General features: G+C 51.7%; 1 protein-coding gene across 1 annotated transcript; it reads right to left on the bottom strand.

Annotated features, from left to right (window-relative positions):
• Nucleotides 1-968: 968 nt before the first annotated feature.
• LOC137347970 (telethonin-like) lies at nt 969-16,235 on the bottom strand. Its single transcript, XM_068013037.1, has 2 exons — nt 15,827-16,235; nt 969-2,011 (listed from the first exon to the last, which is right to left on the bottom strand). Exons 1-2 carry the CDS (start codon nt 15,943-15,945, stop codon nt 1,600-1,602), a joined length of 531 nt encoding a protein of 176 aa, XP_067869138.1. The 5' UTR covers nt 15,946-16,235; the 3' UTR covers nt 969-1,599.
• Nucleotides 16,236-21,031: the final 4,796 nt, after the last annotated feature.

Raw genomic sequence — 21,031 nt, 5'->3', positions numbered from 1 at the left:
GTCAGAGAGAGTTAGGGAGAATGTTCCAGAGCATAGCACCCAGGTGGTTGAAGGCACAGCTGCCAAAGGTGGAGCAACTAAAATTGTGGATGCTCCAGAGGCCAGAATTGAAGGAACGCAGATATCTTGGCGGGTTGGAGAAGATTCTAGAGATAGGGAGGATGAGACCATGGAGGATTTGAAAGCAAAGATGAGAATTTTAAGATAATTTTGAGATACGATCAAAAGCTCGTCACAGAGTCAAATATGACACCAAGGTTACAAAAAGACTTGTTCAGCCTCAGACAATTGCCAGGGAGAGGGATGCAGTCGGAGGCTAGGGAGTGGAGTTTGGAGTGGGGACCAAAAGCAATGGCTTCAGTCTTCACAATATTTAATTGGAGGAAATTTCTGCTCATCCAGTACTGGATGTTGGACAAGCAGCTTGACAATTCAGAGACAGTGGAGGAGTTGAGAGCAGTGGTGGTGAGGTAGAGCTGGGAGTCATCAGCATACATGTGGAACCTGATATGGTGTTTGTGGATGAAGTCGCTGAGGAGCAACACGTAGTTGAGAAATAGGAGGGGGCCAAGGATCGATCCTTGGGGAACACCAGAGGTAACTGTGCAGGAGCAGGAAGAGAAGCCATTGCAGGTGATTCTCTGGCTATGATTAGATAGATAAGAATGGAACCGGGTGAGTGCAGTCCCACCCAGCTGGATGATGGTGGAGAGGCGTTGGAGGAGGTATATCACACAGTGTGTACCAGCCCCAGCGTTGTGTGTTGCTGCCTACGGTGATGTCAACTTCCAGCTGAGTGTGTTCCCAAGTGATGGGCAGCAATGAGAACTTCAGTGAATCAGTCAGAATTCTATCAGGCTTTATTTCAACATCAAAAATCTGTACAAAACAATCACATTTTAAAATAAAATCTCTGTGATGAAAGGGTCACTGATACATATAATATTTTAAAATAAAATCACATCCATCACTCCTTTACATCCTGTTATTCCTTGTTTACTCTCTCCCAATCCTGTATCAGAGCTTTCCAAACCTTTCCCAGCTGCCAGCTATCATGCAGTGAGTGCATCAAATTCCACACTGGTACCAAACACAAGATCAGAGCAAATAGACGCTGGAGGAGGCCATTCGGCCCCTCGGGCCTGCTCCACCATTCAACAAGATCAGGGTTGATCTTCTATCTTAACTGCAGCTTCCCGCACTATCCCAATATCCCTCAATTCTCTCTGTACCCAAAAGTCTATCAATCTCTGTCTTGAATATCCTGAACAACTCAGCATCCACAGCTCTCTGGGATCGAGAATTCCAAAGATTCACAACCCTTCGAGTGAAGTAATTTCTCCTCATCTCAGTCCTAAATGGCCGACCCCTTATCCTGAGACTGTGACCCCGTGTTCTAGACCCCCCCAGCCAGGGGGAAACATTTTCTCCGCATCTACCCTGACAAGCCTCTTAAAAATTTTATATATTTCAATTAGATCACCTCTCATTCTTCGAAAATCACACTGAGTCACATCCTCACTAACTTGTACACTGCATCAAACCACTAGCCAGACAAGTACTAACACCACAATCCCTCCCACTGCTGCCCTGTCACCCTCAGCCTCTCTGAGCCTCGTGAGACATCGACCTTGACAGGGATCTTTGAACCATGTCTGATTTCTTGCCGTCCAGTCTGACAGGCTGCATGACTGGAGGCAGTTCCTTGGTGATTTCCGAGATGTCTCTCTTGTCCTGACAGGTCCCGCCCAAGCCCAGAGCCTGCTCAAACTCCATGATCCTACTCAGCTCCGGCGGAGTCATTGCCCGCTCCACTTTAGCGCTGATGTGAGCTGGGGTGAAGATGGGGAGTGGCAGCAGGTTGCGATATGGCAGGTGGTATTCCGTTAGATTCACGCCCAGGGGGCCCATCCTCATAATGTTGTTCGGGCTTCGTTGCACCAAGTAGGTCAGCTGATATTTCCTGTCGTAACTCTCCTTACGGACACGATTCACCTCATTTAAAGTGCACCTGTCACGAAAAGGAAGAGGTAGATTAACACATCCGAGATTTACCTGGATCCTCATTAATATTCCCCTCAATAACTCTCCCTTTATTAACTCTCCACTCATTAACACACATCTCTCTTTGTGACTCTGTCTCTGTGACACCCTCTCTGTAACTCTCTCTGTGACTCTCTTCATGACTGTTAGTCTGTCTCTGTGACGCTCTCTCCCTGTGACTCTCTGTCTCTGTGTGACTCTGTCTCTCTCTCTGTGACTCTCTGTCTCTGTGTGACTCTGTCTCTGTGACTCTGTCTCTCTGTGACACAGTCTCTCTCTCTCTCTCTCTCTGTGACCCAGTCTCTCTCTCTGTGACTCTCTCTCTCTGTGACCCAGTCACTCTCTCTCTCTGTGACCCAGTCTCTCTCTCTCCCTGTGACTCTCTGTCTCTGTGTGACTCTGTCTCTCTCTCTGTGACTGTCTGTCTCTGTGTGACTCTGTCTCTGTGACTCTGTCTCTCTGTGACACAGTCTCTCTCTCTCTCTCTGTGACCCAGTCTCTCTCTCTGTGACTCTCTCTCTCTGTGACCCAGTCACTCTCTCTCTCTGTGACCCAGTCTCTCTCTCTCTCTGTGACTCTCTCTCTCTGTGACCCAGTCACTCTCCCTCTCTGTGACTCGCTCTCTCTGTGACCCAGTCTCTCTCTCTGTGACTCTCTCTCTTTGTGACCCAGTCACTCTCTCTCTCTGTGACCCAGTCTCTCTCTCACTCTGTGACCCAGTCTCTCTCTCTCTCTGTGACTCTCTCTCTGTGACCCAGTCTCTCTCTCTGTGACTCTCTCTCTCTGTGACCCAGTCACTCTCCCTCTCTGTGACTCTCTCTCTGTGTGAGCCAGTCACTCTCTCTCTCTGTCTCTCTCTCTGTGACCCAGTCACTCTCTCTCTCTGTGACCCAGTCACTCTCCCTCTCTGTGACTCTCTCTCTGTGTGAGCCAGTCACTCTCTCTCTCTGTCTCTCTCTCTGTGACCCAGTCACTCTCTCTCTCTCTGTGAACCAGTCTCTCTCCCTCTCTGTGACTCTCTCTCTCTCTGTGACCCAGTCTCTCTCCCTCTCTGTGACTCTCTCTCTCTGTGACCCAGTCACTCTCCCTCTCTGTGACTCACTCTCTCTGTGACCCAGTCTCTCTCTCTGTGACTCTCTCTCTCTGTGACCCAGTCACTCTCTCTCTCTGTGACCCAGTCTCTCTCTCTCTCTGTGATTCTCTCTCTCTGTGACTCTCTCTCTGTGTGACCCAGTCACTCTCACTCTCTCTGTGACCCAGTCTCTCTCCCTCTCTGTGACTCTCTCTCTCTGTGACCCAGTCTCTCTCTCTCTCTCTGTGACTCTCTCTCTCTGTGACCCAGTCTCTCTCCCTCTCTGTGACTCTCTCTCTCTGTGACCCAGTCTCTCTCTCTGTGACCCAGTCTTTCTCTCTCTCTGTGACTCTCTCTCTCTGTGACCCAGTCTCTCTCCCTTTCTGTGACTCTCTCTCTCTGTGACCCAGTCACTCTCCCTCTCTGTGACTCTATCTCTCTGTGACGCAGTCACTCTCTCTCTCTCTGTGACCCAGTCTCGCTCTCTCTCTGTGACTCTCTCTCTCTGTGACCCAGTCACTCTCCCTCTCTGTGACTCGCTCTGTGTGACCCAGTCTCTCTCTCTGTGACTCTCTCTCTCTGTGACACAGTCTCTCTCTCTCTCTGTGACTCTATCTCTCTGTGACGCAGTCACTCTCTCTCTCTCTGTGACCCAGTCTCGCTCTCTCTCTGTGACTCTGTCTCTCTGTGACCCAGTCACTCTCCCTCTCTGTGACTCGCTCTGTGTGACCCAGTCTCTCTCTCTGTGACTCTCTCTCTCTGTGACCCAGTCACTCTCTCTCTCTGTGACCCAGTCTCTCTCTCTCTCTGTGACTCTCTCTCTCTGTGACTCTCTCTCTCTGTGACCCAGTCACTCTCCCTCTCTGTGACTCGCTCTCTCTGTGACCCAGTCTCTCTCTCTGTGACTCTCTCTCTCTGTGACCCAGTCACTCTCTCTCTCTGTGACCCAGTCTCTCTCCCTCTCTGTGACTCTCTATGTGAGTCTCTCTCTCTGTGACTCTCTCTCTCTCTGTGACCCAGTCACTCTCCCTCTCTGTGACTCGCTCTCTCTGTGACCTGGTCTCTCTCTCTGTGACTCTCTCTCTCTGTGACCCAGTCACTCTCTCTCTCTGTGACCCAGTTTCTCTCTCTGTGACTCTCTCTCTCTGTGACCCAGTCACTCTCTCTCTCTGTGACCCAGTCACTCTCCCTCTCTGTGACTCGCTCTCTCTGTGACCCAGTCTCTCTCTCTGTGACTCTCTCTCTCTGTGACCCAGTCACTCTCTCTCTCTGTGACCCAGTCTCTCTCTCTCCCTGTGACTCTCTGTCTCTGTGTGACTCTGTCTCTCTCTCTGTGACTCTCTGTCTCTGTGTGACTCTGTCTCTCTCTCTGTGACTGTCTGTCTCTGTGTGACTCTGTCTCTGTGACTCTGTCTCTCTGTGACACAGTCTCTCTCTCTCTCTCTGTGACCCAGTCTCTCTCTCTGTGACTCTCTCTCTCTGTGACCCAGTCACTCTCTCTCTCTGTGACCCAGTCTCTCTCTCTCTCTGTGACTCTCTCTCTCTGTGACCCAGTCATTCTCCCTCTCTGTGACTCGCTCTCTCTGTGACCCAGTCTCTCTCTCTGTGACTCTCTCTCTCTGTGACCCAGTCACTCTCTCTCTCTGTGACCCAGTCACTCTCTCTCTCTGTGACCCAGTCTCTCTCTCTCTGTGACCCAGTCTCTCTCTCACTCTGTGACTCTCTCTCTCTGTGACCCAGTCTCTCTCTCTGTGACTCTCTCTCTCTGTGACCCAGTCACTCTCCCTCTCTGTGACTCTCTGTCTGTGTGAGCCAGTCACTCTCTCTCTCTGTCTCTCTCTCTCTGTGACCCAGTCACTCTCTCTCTCTGTGACCCAGTCACTCTCCCTCTCTGTGACTCTCTCTCTGTGTGAGCCAGTCACTCTCTCTCTCTGTCTCTTTCTCTGTGACCCAGTCACTCTCTCTCTCTCTCTGTGAACCAGTCTCTCTCCCTCTCTGTGACTCTCTCTCTCTCTGTGACCCAGTCTCTCTCCCTCTCTGTGACTCTCTCTCTCTGTGACCCAGTCACTCTCCCTCTCTGTGACTCGCTCTCTCTGTGACCCAGTCTCTCTCTCTGTGACTCTCTCTCTCTGTGACCCAGTCACTCTCTCTCTCTGTGACCCAGTCTCTCTCTCTCTCTGTGACTCTCTCTCTCTGTGACTCTCTCTCTGTGTGACCCAGTCACTCTCACTCTCTCTGTGACCCAGTCTCTCTCCCTCTCTGTGACTCTCTCTCTCTGTGACCCAGTCTCTCTCTCTGTGACCCAGTCTCTCTCTCTCTCTGTGACTCTCTCTCTCTGTGACCCAGTCTCTCTCCCTCTCTGTGACTCTCTCTCTCTGTGACCCAGTCTCTCTCTCTGTGACCCAGTCTTTCTCTCTCTCTGTGACTCTCTCTGTGACCCAGTCTCTCTCCCTTTCTGTGACTCTCTCTCTCTGTGACCCAGTCACTCTCTCTCTCTCTGTGACCCAGTCTCTCTCTCTCTCTGTGACTCTCTCTCTCTGTGACCCAGTCACTCTCCCTCTCTGTGACTCGCTCTGTGTGACCCAGTCTCTCTCTCTGTGACTTTCTCTCTCTGTGACCCAGTCACTCTCTCTCTCTGTGACTCTCTCTCTCTGTGACCCAGTCTCTCTCCCTCTCTGTGACTCTCTCTCTCTGTGACCCAGTCTCTCTCTCTGTGAGTCTCTGTCTCTGTGACTCTGTCTCTCTGTGACACAGTCTCTCTCTCTCTCTCTGTGACCCAGTCTCTCTCTCTGTGACTCTCTCTCTCTGTGACCCAGTCACTCTCTCTCTCTGTGACCCAGTCACTCTTTCTCTCTGTGACTCTCTCTCTCTGTGACCCAGTCACTCTCTCTCTCTGTGACCCAGTCTCTCTCTCTGTGACTCTCTCTCTCTGTGACCCAGTCACTCTCTCTCTCTGTGACCCAGTCTCTCTCTCTGTGACACTCTCTCTCTGTGTCCCAGTCACTCTCTCTCTCTGTGACCCAGTCTCTCTCTCTCCCTGTGACTCTCTGTCTCTGTGTGACTCTGTCTCTCTCTCTGTGACTCTCTGTCTCTGTGTGACTCTGTCTCTCTCTCTGTGACTGTCTGTCTCTGTGTGACTCTGTCTCTGTGACTCTGTCTCTCTGTGACACAGTCTCTCTCTCTCTCTCTGTGACCCAGTCTCTCTCTCTGTGACTCTCTCTCTCTGTGACCCAGTCTCTCTCTCTCTCTGTGACTCTCTCTCTCTCTGTTACCCAGTCACTCTCCCTCTCTGTGACTCCCTCTCTCTGTGACCCACTCTCTCTCTGTGACTCTCTCTCTCTGTGACCCAGTCACTCTCTCTCTCTCTGTGACCCAGTCACTCTCTCTCTCTGTGACCCAGTCTCTCTCTCTCTGTGACCCAGTCTCTCTCTCTCTCTCTGTGACTCTCTCTCTCTGTGACCCAGTCTCTCTCTCTGTGACTCTCTCTCTCTGTGACCCAGTCACTCTCCCTCTCTGTGACTCTCTCTCTGTGTGAGCCAGTCACTCTCTCTCTCTGTCTCTCTCTCTGTGACCCAGTCACTCTCTCTCTCTGTGACCCAGTCACTCTCCCTCTCTGTGACTCTCTCTCTGTGTGAGCCAGTCACTCTCTCTCTCTGTCTCTCTCTCTGTGACCCAGTCACTCTCTCTCTCTCTGTGAACCAGTCTCTCTCCCTCTCTGTGACCCAGTCTCTCTCCCTCTCTGTGACTCTCTCTCTCTGTGACCCAGTCACTCTCCCTCTCTGTGACTCGCTCTCTCTGTGACCCAGTCTCTCTCTCTGTGATCCAGTCTCTCTCTCTCTCTGTGACTCTCTCTCTCTGTGACTCTCTCTCTGTGTGACCCAGTCACTCTCACTCTCTCTGTGACCCAGTCTCTCTCCCTCTCTGTGACTCTCTCTCTCTGTGACCCAGTCTCTCTCTCTGTGACCCAGTCTCTCTCTCTCTCTGTGACTCTCTCTCTCTGTGACCCAGTCTCTCTCCCTCTCTGTGACTCTCTCTCTCTGTGACCCAGTCTCTCTCTCTGTGACTCTCTCTCTCTGTGACCCAGTCACTCTCTCTGTGACCCAGTCTCTCTCTCTCTCTGTGACTCTCTCTCTCTCTGACTCTCTCTCTCTGTGACCCAGTCACTCTCTCTCTCTGTGACCCAGTCTCTCTCCCTCTCTGTGACTCTCTCTCTATGTGAGTCTCTCTCTCTGTGACTCTCCCTCTCTGTGACTCGCTCTCTCTGTGACCTGGTCTCTCTCTCTGTGACTCTCTCTCTCTGTGACCCAGTCACTCTCTCTCTCTGTGACCCAGTCTCTCTCTCTGTGACTCTCTCTCTCTGTGACCCAGTCACTCTCTCTCTCTGTGACCCAGTCACTCTCCCTCTCTGTGACTCGCTCTCTCTGTGACCCAGTCTCTCTCTCTGTGACTCTCTCTCTCTGTGACCCAGTCACTCTCTCTCTCTGTGACCCAGTCTCTCTCTCTCTCTGTGACTCTCTCTCTGTGACCCAGTCTCTCTCTCTGTGACTCTCTCTCTCTGTGACCCAGTCACTCTCCCTCTCTGTGACTCTCTCTCTGTGTGAGCCAGTCACTCTCTCTCTCTGTCTCTCTCTCTGTGACCCAGTCACTCTCTCTCTCTGTGACCCAGTCACTCTCCCTCTCTGTGACTCTCTCTCTGTGTGAGCCAGTCACTCTCTCTCTCTGTGACCCAGTCACTCTCTCTCTCTCTGTGAACCAGTCTCTCTCCCTCTCTGTGACTCTCTCTCTCTCTGTGACCCAGTCTCTCTCCCTCTCTGTGACTCTCTCTCTCTGTGACCCAGTCACTCTCCCTCTCTGTGACTCTCTCTCTGTGTGAGCCAGTCACTCTCTCTCTCTGTGACCCAGTCACTCTCTCTCTCTGTGACTCTCTCTCTCTGTGACCCAGTCTCTCTCCCTCTCTGTGACTCTCTCTCTCTGACCCAGTCTCTCTCTCTGTGACCCAGTCTTTCTCTCTCTCTGTGACTCTCTCTCTCTGTGACCCAGTCTCTCTCTCTGTGACACAGTCTCTCTCTCTCTCTGTGACTCTCTCTCTCTGTGACCCAGTCACTCTCTCTCTCTCTGTGACCCAGTCTCGCTCTCTCTCTGTGACTCTCTCTCTCTGTGACCCAGTCACTCTCCCTCTCTGTGACTCGCTCTGTGTGACCCAGTCTCTCTCTCTGTGACTCTCTCTCTCTGTGACCCAGTCACTCTCTCTGTGACCCAGTCACTCTCTCTCTCTGTGACCCAGTCTCTCTCTCTCTCTGTGACTCGCTCTCTCTGTGACCCAGTCTCTCTCTCTGTGACTCTCTCTCTCTGTGACTCTCTCTCTCTGTGACCCAGTCACTCTCTCTCTCTGTGACCCAGTCTCTCTGTGACTCTCTCTCTCTGTGACCCAGTCACTCTCCCTCTCTGTGACTCGCTCTCTCTGTGACCCAGTCTCTCTCTCTGTGACTCTCTCTCTCTGTGACTCTCTCTCTCTGTGACCCAGTCACTCTCTCTCTCTGTGACCCAGTCTCTCTGTGACTCTCTCTCTCTGTGACCCAGTCACTCTCCCTCTCTGTGACTCGCTCTCTCTGTGACCCAGTCTCTCTCTCTGTGACTCTCTCTCTCTGTGACTCTCTCTCTCTGTGACCCAGTCTCTCTCCCTCTCTGTGACTCTCTCTCTATGTGAGTCTCTCTCTCTGTGACTCTCTCTCTCTCTGTGACCCAGTCACTCTCCCTCTCTGTGACTCGCTCTCTCTGTGACCTGGTCTCTCTCTCTGTGACTCTCTCTCTCTGTGACCCAGTCTCTCTCTCTGTGACTCTCTCTCTCTGTGACCCAGTCACTCTCTCTCTCTGTGACCCAGTCACTCTCCCTCTCTGTGACTCGCTCTCTCTGTGACCCAGTCTCTCTCTCTGTGACTCTCTCTCTCTGTGACCCAGTCACTCTCTCTCTCTGTGACCCAGTCTCTCTCTCTGTGACTCTCTCTCTCTGTGACCCAGTCACTCTCTCTCTCTGTGACCCAGTCTCTCTCTCTCCCTGTGACTCTCTGTCTCTGTGTGACTCTGTCTCTCTCTCTGTGACTCTCTGTCTCTGTGTGACTCTGTCTCTCTCTCTGTGACTGTCTGTCTCTGTGTGACTCTGTCTCTGTGACTCTGTCTCTCTGTGACACAGTCTCTCTCTCTCTCTCTGTGACCCAGTCTCTCTCTCTGTGACTCTCTCTCTCTGTGACCCAGTCACTCTCTCTCTCTGTGACCCAGTCTCTCTCTCTCTCTGTGACTCTGTCTCTGTGTGACCCAGTCACTCTCCCTCTCTGTGACTCGCTCTCTCTGTGACCCAGGTTCTCTCTCTGTGACTCTCTCTCTCTGTGACCCAGTCACTCTCTCTCTCTGTGACCCAGTCACTCTCTCTCTCTGTGACCCAGTCTCTCTCTCACTCTGTGACTCTCTCTCTCTGTGACCCAGTCTCTCTCTCTGTGACTCTCTCTCTCTGTGACCCAGTCACTCTCCCTCTCTGTGATTCTCTCTCTGTGTGAGCCAGTCACTCTCTCTCTCTGTCTCTCTCTCTGTGACCCAGTCACTCTCTCTCTCTGTGACCCAGTCACTCTCCCTCTCTGTGACTCTCTCTCTGTGTGAGCCAGTCACTCTCTCTCTCTGTCTCTCTCTCTGTGACCCAGTCACTCTCTCTCTCTCTGTGAACCAGTCTCTCTCCCTCTCTGTGACTCTCTCTCTCTCTGTGACCCAGTCTCTCTCCCTCTCTGTGACTCTCTCTCTCTGTGACCCAGTCACTCTCCCTCTCTGTGACTCGCTCTCTCTGTGACCCAGTCTCTCTCTCTGTGACTCTCTCTCTCTGTGACCCAGGTTCTCTCTCTGTGACTCTCTCTCTCTGTGACCCAGTCACTCTCTCTCTCTGTGACCCAGTCACTCTCTCTCTCTGTGACCCAGTCTCTCTCTCACTCTGTGACTCTCTCTCTCTGTGACCCAGTCTCTCTCTCTGTGACTCTCTCTCTCTGTGACCCAGTCACTCTCCCTCTCTGTGATTCTCTCTCTGTGTGAGCCAGTCACTCTCTCTCTCTGTCTCTCTCTCTGTGACCCAGTCACTCTCTCTCTCTGTGACCCAGTCACTCTCCCTCTCTGTGACTCTCTCTCTGTGTGAGCCAGTCACTCTCTCTCTCTGTCTCTCTCTCTGTGACCCAGTCACTCTCTCTCTCTCTGTGAACCAGTCTCTCTCCCTCTCTGTGACTCTCTCTCTCTCTGTGACCCAGTCTCTCTCCCTCTCTGTGACTCTCTCTCTCTGTGACCCAGTCACTCTCCCTCTCTGTGACTCGCTCTCTCTGTGACCCAGTCTCTCTCTCTGTGACTCTCTCTCTCTGTGACCCAGTCACTCTCTCTCTCTGTGACCCAGTCTCTCTCTCTCTCTGTGACTCTCTCTCTCTCTGTGACTCTCTCTCTCTCTGTGACCCAGTCACTCTCACTCTCTCTGTGACCCAGTCTCTCTCCCTCTCTGTGACTCTCTCTCTCTGTGACCCAGTCTCTCTCTCTGTGACCCAGTCTCTCTCTCTCTCTGTGACTCTCTCTCTCTGTGACCCAGTCTCTCTCCCTCTCTGTGACTCTCTCTCTCTGTGACCCAGTCTCTCTCTCTGTGACCCAGTCTTTCTCTCTCTCTGTGACTCTCTCTGTGACCCAGTCTCTCTCCCTTTCTGTGACTCTCTCTCTCTGTGACCCAGTCTCTCTCTCTGTGACACAGTCTCTCTCTCTCTCTGTGACTCTCTCTCTCTGTGACCCAGTCACTCTCTCTCTCTCTGTGACCCAGTCTCTCTCTCTCTCTGTGACTCTCTCTCTCTGTGACCCAGTCACTCTCCCTCTCTGTGACTCGCTCTGTGTGACCCAGTCTCTCTCTCTGTGACTCTCTCTCTCTGTGACCCAGTCTCTCTCCCTTTCTGTGACTCTCTCTCTCTGTGACACAGTCTCTCTCTCTCTCTCTGTGACTCTCTCTCTCTGTGACCCAGTCACTCTCTCTCTCTCTGTGACCCAGTCACTCTCTCTCTCTCTGTGACCCAGTCTCTCTCTCTCTCTGTGACTCTCTCTCTCTGTGACCCAGTCACTCTCTCTCTCTCTGTGACCCAGTCTCTCTCTCTCTCTGTGACTCTCCCTCTCTGTGACCCAGTCACTCTCTCTGTGACTCTCTCTCTCTGTGACCCAGTCACTCTCCCTCTCTGTGACTCGCTCTCTCTGTGACCCAGTCTCTCTCTCTGTGACTCTCTCTCTCTGTGACCCAGTCACTCTCTCTCTCTGTGACCCAGTCTCTCTCTCTGTGACTCTCTCTCTCTGTGACCCAGTCACTCTCCCTCTCTGTGACTCGCTCTCTCTGTGACCCAGTCTCTCTCTCTGTGACTCTCTCTCTCTGTGACCCAGTCACTCTCTCTCTCTGTGACCCAGTCTCTCTCTCTCCCTGTGACTCTCTGTCTCTGTGTGACTCTGTCTCTCTCTCTGTGACTCTCTGTCTCTGTGTGACTCTGTCTCTCTCTCTGTGACTGTCTGTCTCTGTGTGACTCTGTCTCTGTGACTCTGTCTCTCTGTGACACAGTCTCTCTCTCTCTCTCTGTGACCCAGTCTCTCTCTCTGTGACTCTCTCTCCCTGTGACCCAGTCACTCTCTCTCTCTGTGACCCAGTCTCTCTCTCTCTCTGTGACTCTCTCTCTCTCTGTTACCCAGTCACTCTCCCTCTCTGTGACTCGCTCTCTCTGTGACCCAGTCTCTCTCTCTGTGACTCTCTCTCTCTGTGACCCAGTCACTCTCTCTCTCTGTGACCCAGTCTCTCTCTCTCTGTGACCCAGTCTCTCTCTCTCTCTGTGACTCTCTCTCTCTGTGACCCAGTCTCTCTCTCTGTGACTCTCTCTCTCTGTGACCCAGTCACTCTCCCTCTCTGTGACTCTCTCTCTGTGTGAGCCAGTCACTCTCTCTCTCTGTCTCTCTCTCTGTGACCCAGTCACTCTCTCTCTCTCTGTGAACCAGTCTCTCTCCCTCTCTGTGACTCTCTCTCTCTCTGTGACCCAGTCTCTCTCCCTCTCTGTGACTCTCTCTCTCTGTGACCCAGTCACTCTCCCTCTCTGTGACTCGCTCTCTCTGTGACCCAGTCTCTCTCTCTGTGACTCTCTCTCTCTGTGACTCTCTCTCTGTGTGACCCAGTCACTCTCACTCTCTCTGTGACCCAGTCTCTCTCCCTCTCTGTGACTCTCTCTCTCTGTGACCCAGTCTCTCTCCCTCTCTGTGACTCTCTCTCTCTGTGACCCAGTCTCTCTCCCTCTCTGTGACTCTCTCTCTCTGTGACCCAGTCTCTCTCCCTCTCTGTGACTCTCTCTCTCTGTGACTCTCTCTCTGTGTGACCCAGTCACTCTCTCTCTCTGTGACCCAGTCTCTCTCCCTCTCTGTGACTCTCTCTCTCTGTGACCCAGTCACTCTCCCTCTCTGTGACTCTCTCTCTCTGTGACCCAGTCTCTCTCTCTCTCTGTGACTCTCTCTCTCTGTGACTCTCTCTCTGTGTGACCCAGTCACTCTCACTCTCTCTGTGACCCAGTCTCTCTCCCTCTCTGTGACTCTCTCTCTCTGTGACCCAGTCTCTCTCTCTGTGACCCAGTCTCTCTCCCTCTCTGTGACTCTCTCTCTCTGTGACTCTCTCTCTGTGTGAGCCAGTCTCTCTCTCTCTCTGTGACTCTCTCTCTCTGTGACTCTCTCTCTGTGTGACCCAGTCACTCTCACTCTCTCTTTGACCCAGTCTCTCTCCCTCTCTGTGACTCTCTCTCTCTCTGACTCTCTCTCTCTGTGACCCAGTCTCTCTCCCTCTCTGTGACTCTCTCTCTCTGTGACTCTCTCTCTCTGTGACCCAGTCACTCTCTCTCTCTGTGACCCAGTCTCTCTCCCTCTCTGTGACTCTCTCTCTCTGTGACTCTCTCTCTCTGTGACCCAGTCACTCTCTCTCTCTGTGTGACCCAGTCACTCTCTCTCTCTGTGACCCAGTCTCTCTCTCTCTCTGTGACTCTCTCTCTCTCTGACTCTCTCTCTCTGTGACCCAGTCACTCTCTCTCTCTGTGTGACCCAGTCACTCTCTCTCTCTGTGACTCTCTCTCTCTCTGACTCTCTCTCTCTGTGACCCAGTCTCTCTCCCTCTCTGTGACTCTCTCTCTATGTGAGTCTCTCTCTCTGTGACTCTCTCTCTCTGTGACCCAGTCACTCTCCCTCTCTGTGACTCTCTCTCTCTGTGACCCAGTCTCTCTCTCTGTGACCCAGTCTTTCTCTCTCTCTGTGACTCTCTCTCTCTGTGACCCAGTCTCTCTCCCTCTCTGTGACTCTCTCTCTCTCTGTGACCCAGTCTCTCTCTCTGTGACCCAGTCTTTCTCTCTCTCTGTGACTCTCTCTCTCTGTGACCCAGTCTCTCTCCCTTTCTGTGACTCTCTCTCTCTGTGACCCAGTCTCTCTCTCTGTGACACAGTCTCTCTCTCTCTCTGTGACTCTATCTCTCTGTGACGCAGTCACTCTCTCTCTCTCTGTGACCCAGTCTCGCTCTCTCTCTGTGACTCTCTCTCTCTGTGACCCAGTCACTCTCCCTCTCTGTGACTCGCTCTGTGTGACCCAGTCTCTCTCTCTGTGACTCTCTCTCTCTGTGACCCAGTCACTCCCCCTCTCTGTGACTCGCTCTGTGTGACCCAGTCTCTCTCTCTGTGACTCTCTCTCTCTGTGACCCAGTCACTCTCTCTGTGACCCAGTCTCTCTCTCTGTGACTCTCTCTCTCTGTGACCCAGTCACTCTCCCTCTCTGTGACTCGCTCTCTCTGTGACCCAGTCTCTCTCTCTGTGACTCTCTCTCTCTGTGACCCAGTCACTCTCTCTCTCTGTGACCCAGTCTCTCTCCCTCTCTGTGACTCTCTATGTGAGTCTCCCTCTCTGTGACTCTCTCTCTCTCTGTGACCCAGTCACTCTCCCTCTCTGTGACTCGCTCTCTCTGTGACCTGGTCTCTCTCTCTGTGACTCTCTCTCTCTGTGACCCAGTCACTCTCTCTCTCTGTGACCCAGTCTCTCTCTCTGTGACTCTCTCTCTCTGTGACCCAGTCACTCTCTCTCTCTGTGACCCAGTCACTCTCCCTCTCTGTGACTCGCTCTCTCTGTGACCCAGTCTCTCTCTCTGTGACTCTCTCTCTCTGTGACCCAGTCACTCTCTCTCTCTGTGACCCAGTCTCTCTCTCTCTCTGTGACCCAGTCTCTCTCTCTCTGTGACCCAGTCTCTCTCTCTGTGACCTAGTCTCTCTCCCTCTCTGTGACTCTCTCTCTCTGTGACTCTCTCTCTCTGTGACCCAGTCACTCTCTCTCTCTGTGACCCAGTCTCTCTCTCTGTGACCTAGTCTCTCTCCCTCTCTGTGACTCTCTCTCTCTGTGACTCTCTCTCTCTGTGACCCAGTCACTCTCTCTGTGACCCAGTCTCTCTCTCTGTGACTCTCTCTCTCTGTGACCCAGTCACACTCTCTCTCTGTGACCCAGTCTCTCTCTCTCTCTGTGACCCAGTCTCTCTCTCTCTGTGACCCAGTCTCTCTCTCTCTGTGACCCAGTCTCTCTCTCTGTGACCTAGTCTCTCTCCCTCTCTGTGACTCTCTCTCTCTGTGACTCTCTCTCTCTGTGACCCAGTCACTCTCTCTCTCTGTGACCCAGTCTCTCTCTCTCTCTGTGACTCTCTCTCTCTGTGACCCAGTCACTCTCTCTGTGACTCTCTTTCTCTGTGACCCAGTCACTCTCTCTCTCTGTGACCCAGTCTCTCTCTCTCTGTGACCCAGTCTCTCTCCCTCTCTGTGACCCAGTCTCTCTCTCTCTCTGTGACTTTCTCTCTGTGTGACTCTCTCTGTGTGTGACCCAGTCACTCTCACTCTCCATGTGACCCAGTCTCTCTCCCTCTCTGTGACTCTCTCTCTCTGTGACCCAGTCTCTCTCTCTGTGACCCAGTCTCTCTCTCTCTCTGTGACTCTCTCTCTCTGTGACCCAGTCACTCTCCCTCTCTGTGACTCGCTCTCTCTGTGACCCATTCTCTCTCTCTGTGACTCACTCTCTCTGTGACCCAGTCACTCTCTCTCTCTGTGACCCAGTCACTCTCTCTCTCTGTGACCCAGTCTCTCTCTCTCTGTGACCCAGTCTCTCTCTCTCTCTGTGACTCTCTCTCTCTGTGACCCAGTCTCTCTCTCTGTGACCCAGTCTCTCTCTCTCTCTGTGACTCTCTCTCTCTGTGACCCAGTCACTCTCCCTCTCTGTGACTCTCTCTCTCTGTGACTCTCTCTCTCTGTGACCCAGTCACTCTCTCTCTCTGTGACCCAGTCTCTCTCTCTCTGACCCAGTCTCTCTCTCTCTCTGTGACTCTCTCTCTCTGTGACCCAGTCTCTCTCTCTGTGACTCTCTCTCTCTGTGACCCAGTCTCTCTCTCTCTCTGTGACCCAGTCTCTCTCTCTCTGACCCAGTCTCTCTCTCTCTCTGTGACTCTCTCTCTCTGTGACCCAGTCTCTCTCCCTCTCTGTGACTCTCTCTCTGTCTCTCTCTCTCTGTTACTGAGTCATCCTTGGCTCTGCAGCCAGTTATTCTTCAATCTCTCAGTGCTGTCCTGCCCCACTGACAAACGCTTCCTCTCTCCCACCTGAACCACTGATGATCGGTGTAAACTCACCGGTCCTGAGGCCGAGTTTTCATGACCTGGTCCTCCCATTGTGCCGTGTAAAACTCTTGACTCTGTCTGTTCTCCTCATTGAGTGAGGAGCTGAGAATTGCTCTTGGGGACAGCTCCATCCCAGCCTGGGATCTCCCTGTCACTGTGGCGATGTCAGCTTCAGGCGATGAGGAGTTTCTGTGCCGAGAGCACCCTCACATTTCACTCTGTCTGTGTTGGCCACGAAAGCGGCGTTTATATAACCCGGCTGGGGGCTATTTTCGGGCCGTGTTATCACCGTCTAAATGCACACTCAGTCCCGGGAGAAGGGCGATGTCTCCACCGGGAATCCGCATTAATCCGGAGCCAGAATCAGTGAGAGCGGCTCCGAGTCAGACTGAGCCCAGGAATGACAGCAGATTGTTCAGGAACTTTGTCCGCTTGGCCCCTGACTGCAACTGCGAAACAAGCTCAGAATCTGAGAGCACAGGAGGAGCCCATTCGGCCCATTCTGCCTGTGCTGTCTCTTTGAAAGAGCATCCAATTAGTCCCATTCTGCTGCTCTTTCCCCATAACCCTGCAATTCAATCCCCATCAAATATTTATCCAATTTCCTTTAGAAAGTTATTATTGAATCTGTTTCCACTGCCCTTTCAGGCAGCACATTCCAGATCACAAATACTCACTGCGGAAAAAACATTCTCCTCATCTCCCCTCCTGTTCCTTTGCTGATTATCTTAAATCTGTGTCCTCTGGTTACTGACCCAAAATTTCTAAAATTCCTTAGATTCTGGGAAAGTTCCGTTAGATTGGAAAATAGCAAATGTAACGCCTTTATTCAAAAAGAGAGGGAAGACAGAAAACAGGAAACTACAGGCCAGTTAGCCTAACATCTGTCATCTGGAAAATGTAGGAAGCTATTCTTAAAGACCTTATAGCATTTTCAGAAGGCATTTGATAAGGTGCCACATGAAAGGGTATTGCACAAAATAAAAGCTCATGGTATGGGGGTAACATTAGAGCAAGGCTACCCGACCCGAACGCAATGGGACCCAACGACATGTGTCGGGTTCGGATCGGGTCACTCTTCCGGGTCCGGCATTTGGGCTCAGGTCGGACACAGTGACAGCCAGGACGTCAAGCCGGGAAACACTCCGCACTAGTCTGCAGCGAGCGATTCCATCGAAGGTAGAGCACAATCTCTTTAATATAACCAACTTTATTCCGGTGGTCAGGTCAGGTCAGGTCGGGCGTGGGAAAAAATGAAAGGACTCGAGCCGGGTCGGATGTGGTTCTGTTGGGCTTAGGTTGAGTTTCATTTGCAGACCCGAGCAGGCCTTTAGGTAACATATTGGCATAGATAGAAGATTGGCTAGCTCACAGGAAACAGAGAGTAGGCATAAATGGGTCATTTTCCAGTTGGTAAGATGTAACGAGTGGTGTGCCACAGGGATCTGTGCTGGGGCCTCAATTTTTTACAATTTATATAAATGACTTGGATGAAGGGACCGAAGGTATGATTGCTAAATTTGCTGATGACACAAAGATAGGTAGGAAAGTAAGTTGTGAAGAGGACATAAGGAGGCTACAAAGGGATACAGATAGGTTAAGTGAGTGGGCAAAGATCTGACAAATGGAGTATAATGTGGAAAAGTGCGAAATTGTTCACTTTGGTAGGAAGAATAAAAAAGAAGCATATTATCTAAATGGTGAGAGATTGCAGAGCTCTGAGATGCAGAGAGATCTGGGTGTCCTAGTGCATGAATCACAAAAGGTTAGTATGCAGGTTCAGCACTTAATTAGGAAAGCTAATAGAATGTTATTGTTTATTGCGAGGGGAATTGAATACAAAAGTAGGGAGGTTATGCTTCAGCTATACAGGGCATTGGTGAGACCACATCTGGAGTACTGTGTACAGTATTGGTCTCCTTATTTAAGGAAGGATGTAAATGTGTTGGAAGCAGTTCAGAGAAGGTTTACTAGACTAATACCTGGAATGGGCGGGCTGTCTTATGAGGAAAGATTGGACAGGCTAGGCTCGTATCCGCTGGAGTTCAGAAGAGTAAAAGGTGACTTGATTGAAACATATAAGATCCTGAGGGGTCTTGACAGGGTGGATGTGGAAAGGATGTTTCCCCTTGTGGGAGAATCTAGAACTAGGGGTCACTGTTTAAAAATAAGGGGTCACCCATTTAGAACAGAGATGAGGAGAATTTTTTTCTCTCAGAGGGTCGTGAGTCTTTGGAATTCTCTTCCTCAAAAGGCAGTGAAAACAGCCTTTGAATATTTTTAAGGCTGAAGGAGATAGATTCTTGATAAGCAAGGGGGTGGAAGGTTATCGGGGGTAGGTGGAAATGTGGAGTTGAGGTTCAGCCATGAACTTATTGAATGATGGAGCAGGCTCGAAGGGCCGAGTGGCCTATTCCTGCTCCTAATTCATATGTGTGTATGACCCTCCTGCCACTGGAAACAGTTTCACCTGCATGGAGGGAGGGTGACATGGAGAAGGGCGGAGGGAGTGCAGTGCAGAGGGAGGGCAGCGCGGAGGGAGGGCGACAATGACTGTGTGGGATAGTGCCCTCAACACCTTGTTTCAGGAGTGAGAGGACAGTTTTGTCATGTATACCAAACGAGAGTTTTATCAACACAATGCTTTTTGCAGCAAATGTAATAAAGGTGAAATGTGCAAAATGTGTTGAGCCTGTGTCATATCAGGAGTCTTTTCAATCACATTAGGACAGTGAATGTTCAATTAACCCCAATGGACAATGTCCTTTAGCAATGAGACATGCTCAGTGTTCTGTTTCAAGCAACACAATTCAGCTTGTGACAATTTTCTTATCTATAAAAATCTGTAACTGTATTATTTCCCAACTCTGTTTTGTATCTGTTATTTGTAAGTCCAGTTAGATGGAGATGTGAGTGTGCAGGAAATGTGTTGGCCATCTTGTGTAATGACGTTACCAAATTCTAAATGACTCCCCTCTCCTGCTTGGCGCCTCTTCACTTTATCAAATCTTTATAATATAATCACAGAGAGTTGTTGAAATCCATGTCAAGTTATTGTTGTGTTAAACTGATAACTGGAGCTGATAAGATCTCTGCCAGAGGCAGCCCTGTACAGGAGGTGAAGGATCAGCTCACATTATCAGTGCAGAAACACAGTAACAATTTACCAGCTTCACATCCCAAACCACAGATCTGACAAACTATAACCCAAAATTTAACCCCAAGATATAATCTGATCTGGGATACAACAAAAACAACTTATATTTATATTGCGCCTTTAACACTTTAAAGCATCCAAGACACTTCACAGAAGCATTGTAAAACAACATTTGACACCGAGCCACAAAGATATATTAGGTCAGATGACCAAAAGCTTAGTCAAAGTGGTCTTAAAGGCAGAGAGAGAGGTGGAGAAATAGAGAGGTGGAGAGGTTTAGGGAGCAAATTCCAGAGCTTGGGGCCCAGGCAGCTGAAGGCACGACCGCCAATGGTAGAGTGATTAAAATCAGAGATGCTCAAGAGGTTGGAATTAGATGAATGCAGATATCGCGGAGGGTTGTGGGGCTGGAGGAGGTGACAGAGAAAGGGAGGGGCCAGGCAATGGAGGGATTTGAAAACAAGGATAAGAATTTTAAAATCAAGATTTTGTTTGACCGGGAGCTAATGTAGGTCAGCAAGCACAGGGGTGATGGGTGAATGAGAGCAGGAAGAGAAGTCATTGTAGGCTATTCTCTGGCTACAATTTAATAGATAAGAATGGAACCAAGTGAGTGCAGTCCCACCCAACTGGACGACAGTGGAGAGGTTTTGGAGGAGGATGGTGTGGTCAACCATGTCAAAGGCTGTAGACAGGTTGTGAAGGATGAGGAGCGATAGTTTACCTTTGCCACAGTTGCATAGGATGTCATTTGTGTCTTTTATAGGAGCTGTTTCGGTACAGTGGCAGAGACAAAAACCTGATTGGAGAGATGGATACACTCTGACCTGGGCTCTGGTCTGACCCAGGATGAACTCTGATCCCGGATACACCCAGCTGACACTGCAGCATGAGCTGCAGACAGAGTACAGACTTTAACATTGACATTTGGTGAGAGGGGGAGAGGGAGGCGCAGAGTTGGGGAGAAGGAGGCGCAGAGTTGGGGAGAAGGAGGGGCAGAGAGGGGGAGAAGGAAGTGCAGAGAGGGGGAGAAGGAAGTGCAGAGAGGGGGAGAAGGAAGTGCAGGGAGAGGGAAGGCGGTGCAGGGAGGGGGAAAAGGAGGTGCAGGGAGGGGGAAGGAGGTGCAGAGAGGGGGAGAGGGAGGCGCAGAAGGGGAGAGGGAGGCGCAGAAGGGGAGAGGGAGGGGCAGAGAGGGGGAGAAGGAAGTGCAGAGAGGGGGAGAAGGAAGTGCAGAGAGGGGGAGAAGGAAGTGCAGAGAGGGGGAGAAGGAGGTGCAGAGAGGGGGAGAAGGAGGTGCAGAGAGGGGGAGAAGGAGGTGCAGAGAGGGGGAGAAGGAGGTGCAGAGAGGGGGAGAAGGAGGTGCAGAGAGGGGGAAAAGGAGGTGCAGGGAGGGGGAAAAGGAGGTGCAGGGAGGGGGAAAAGGAGGTGCAGGGAGGGGGAAAAGGAGGTGCAGGGAGGGGGAAAAGGAGGTGCAGGGAGGGGGAAGGAGGTGCAGGGAGGGGGAAGGAGGTGCAGGGAGAGGGAAGGCGGTGCAGAGAGAGGGAAGGAGGTGCAGAGAAGGGGAAGGAGGTGCAGAGAGAGGGAAGGAGGTGCAGAGAGAGGGAAGGAGGTGCAGAGAGAGGGAAGGAGGTGCAGAGAGAGGGAAGGAGGTGCAGAGAGGGGGAAGGAGGTGCAGAGAGAGGGAAGGAGGTGCAGAGAGGGAAGGAGGTGCAGAGAGAGGGAAGGAGGTGCAGAGAGAGGGAAGGAGGTGCAGAGAAGGGGAAGGAGGTGCAGAGAGGGGGAAGGAGGTGCAGAGAGGGGGAAGGAGGTGCAGAGAGGGGGAAGGAGGTGCAGAGAGGGGGAAGGAGGTGCAGAGAGGGGGAAGGAGGTGCAGAGAGAGGGAAGGCGGTGCAGAGAGAGGGAAGGAGGTGCAGAGAGAGGGAAGGAGGTGCAGAGAGGGGGAAGGAGGTGCAGAGAGAGGGAAGGAGGTGCAGAGAGAGGGAAGGAGGTGCAGAGAAGGGGAAGGAGGTGCAGAGAGGGGGAAGGAGGTGCAGAGAGAGGGAAGGCGGTGCAGAGAGGGG

This window comes from Heterodontus francisci, chromosome 33, assembly GCF_036365525.1.
Source record: "Heterodontus francisci isolate sHetFra1 chromosome 33, sHetFra1.hap1, whole genome shotgun sequence".
Lineage (NCBI taxonomy): Eukaryota > Metazoa > Chordata > Chondrichthyes > Heterodontiformes > Heterodontidae > Heterodontus > Heterodontus francisci.
The sequence above is the reverse complement of the archived record's forward strand: the minus strand, read 5'-3'. Positions and strand labels throughout refer to the sequence as shown.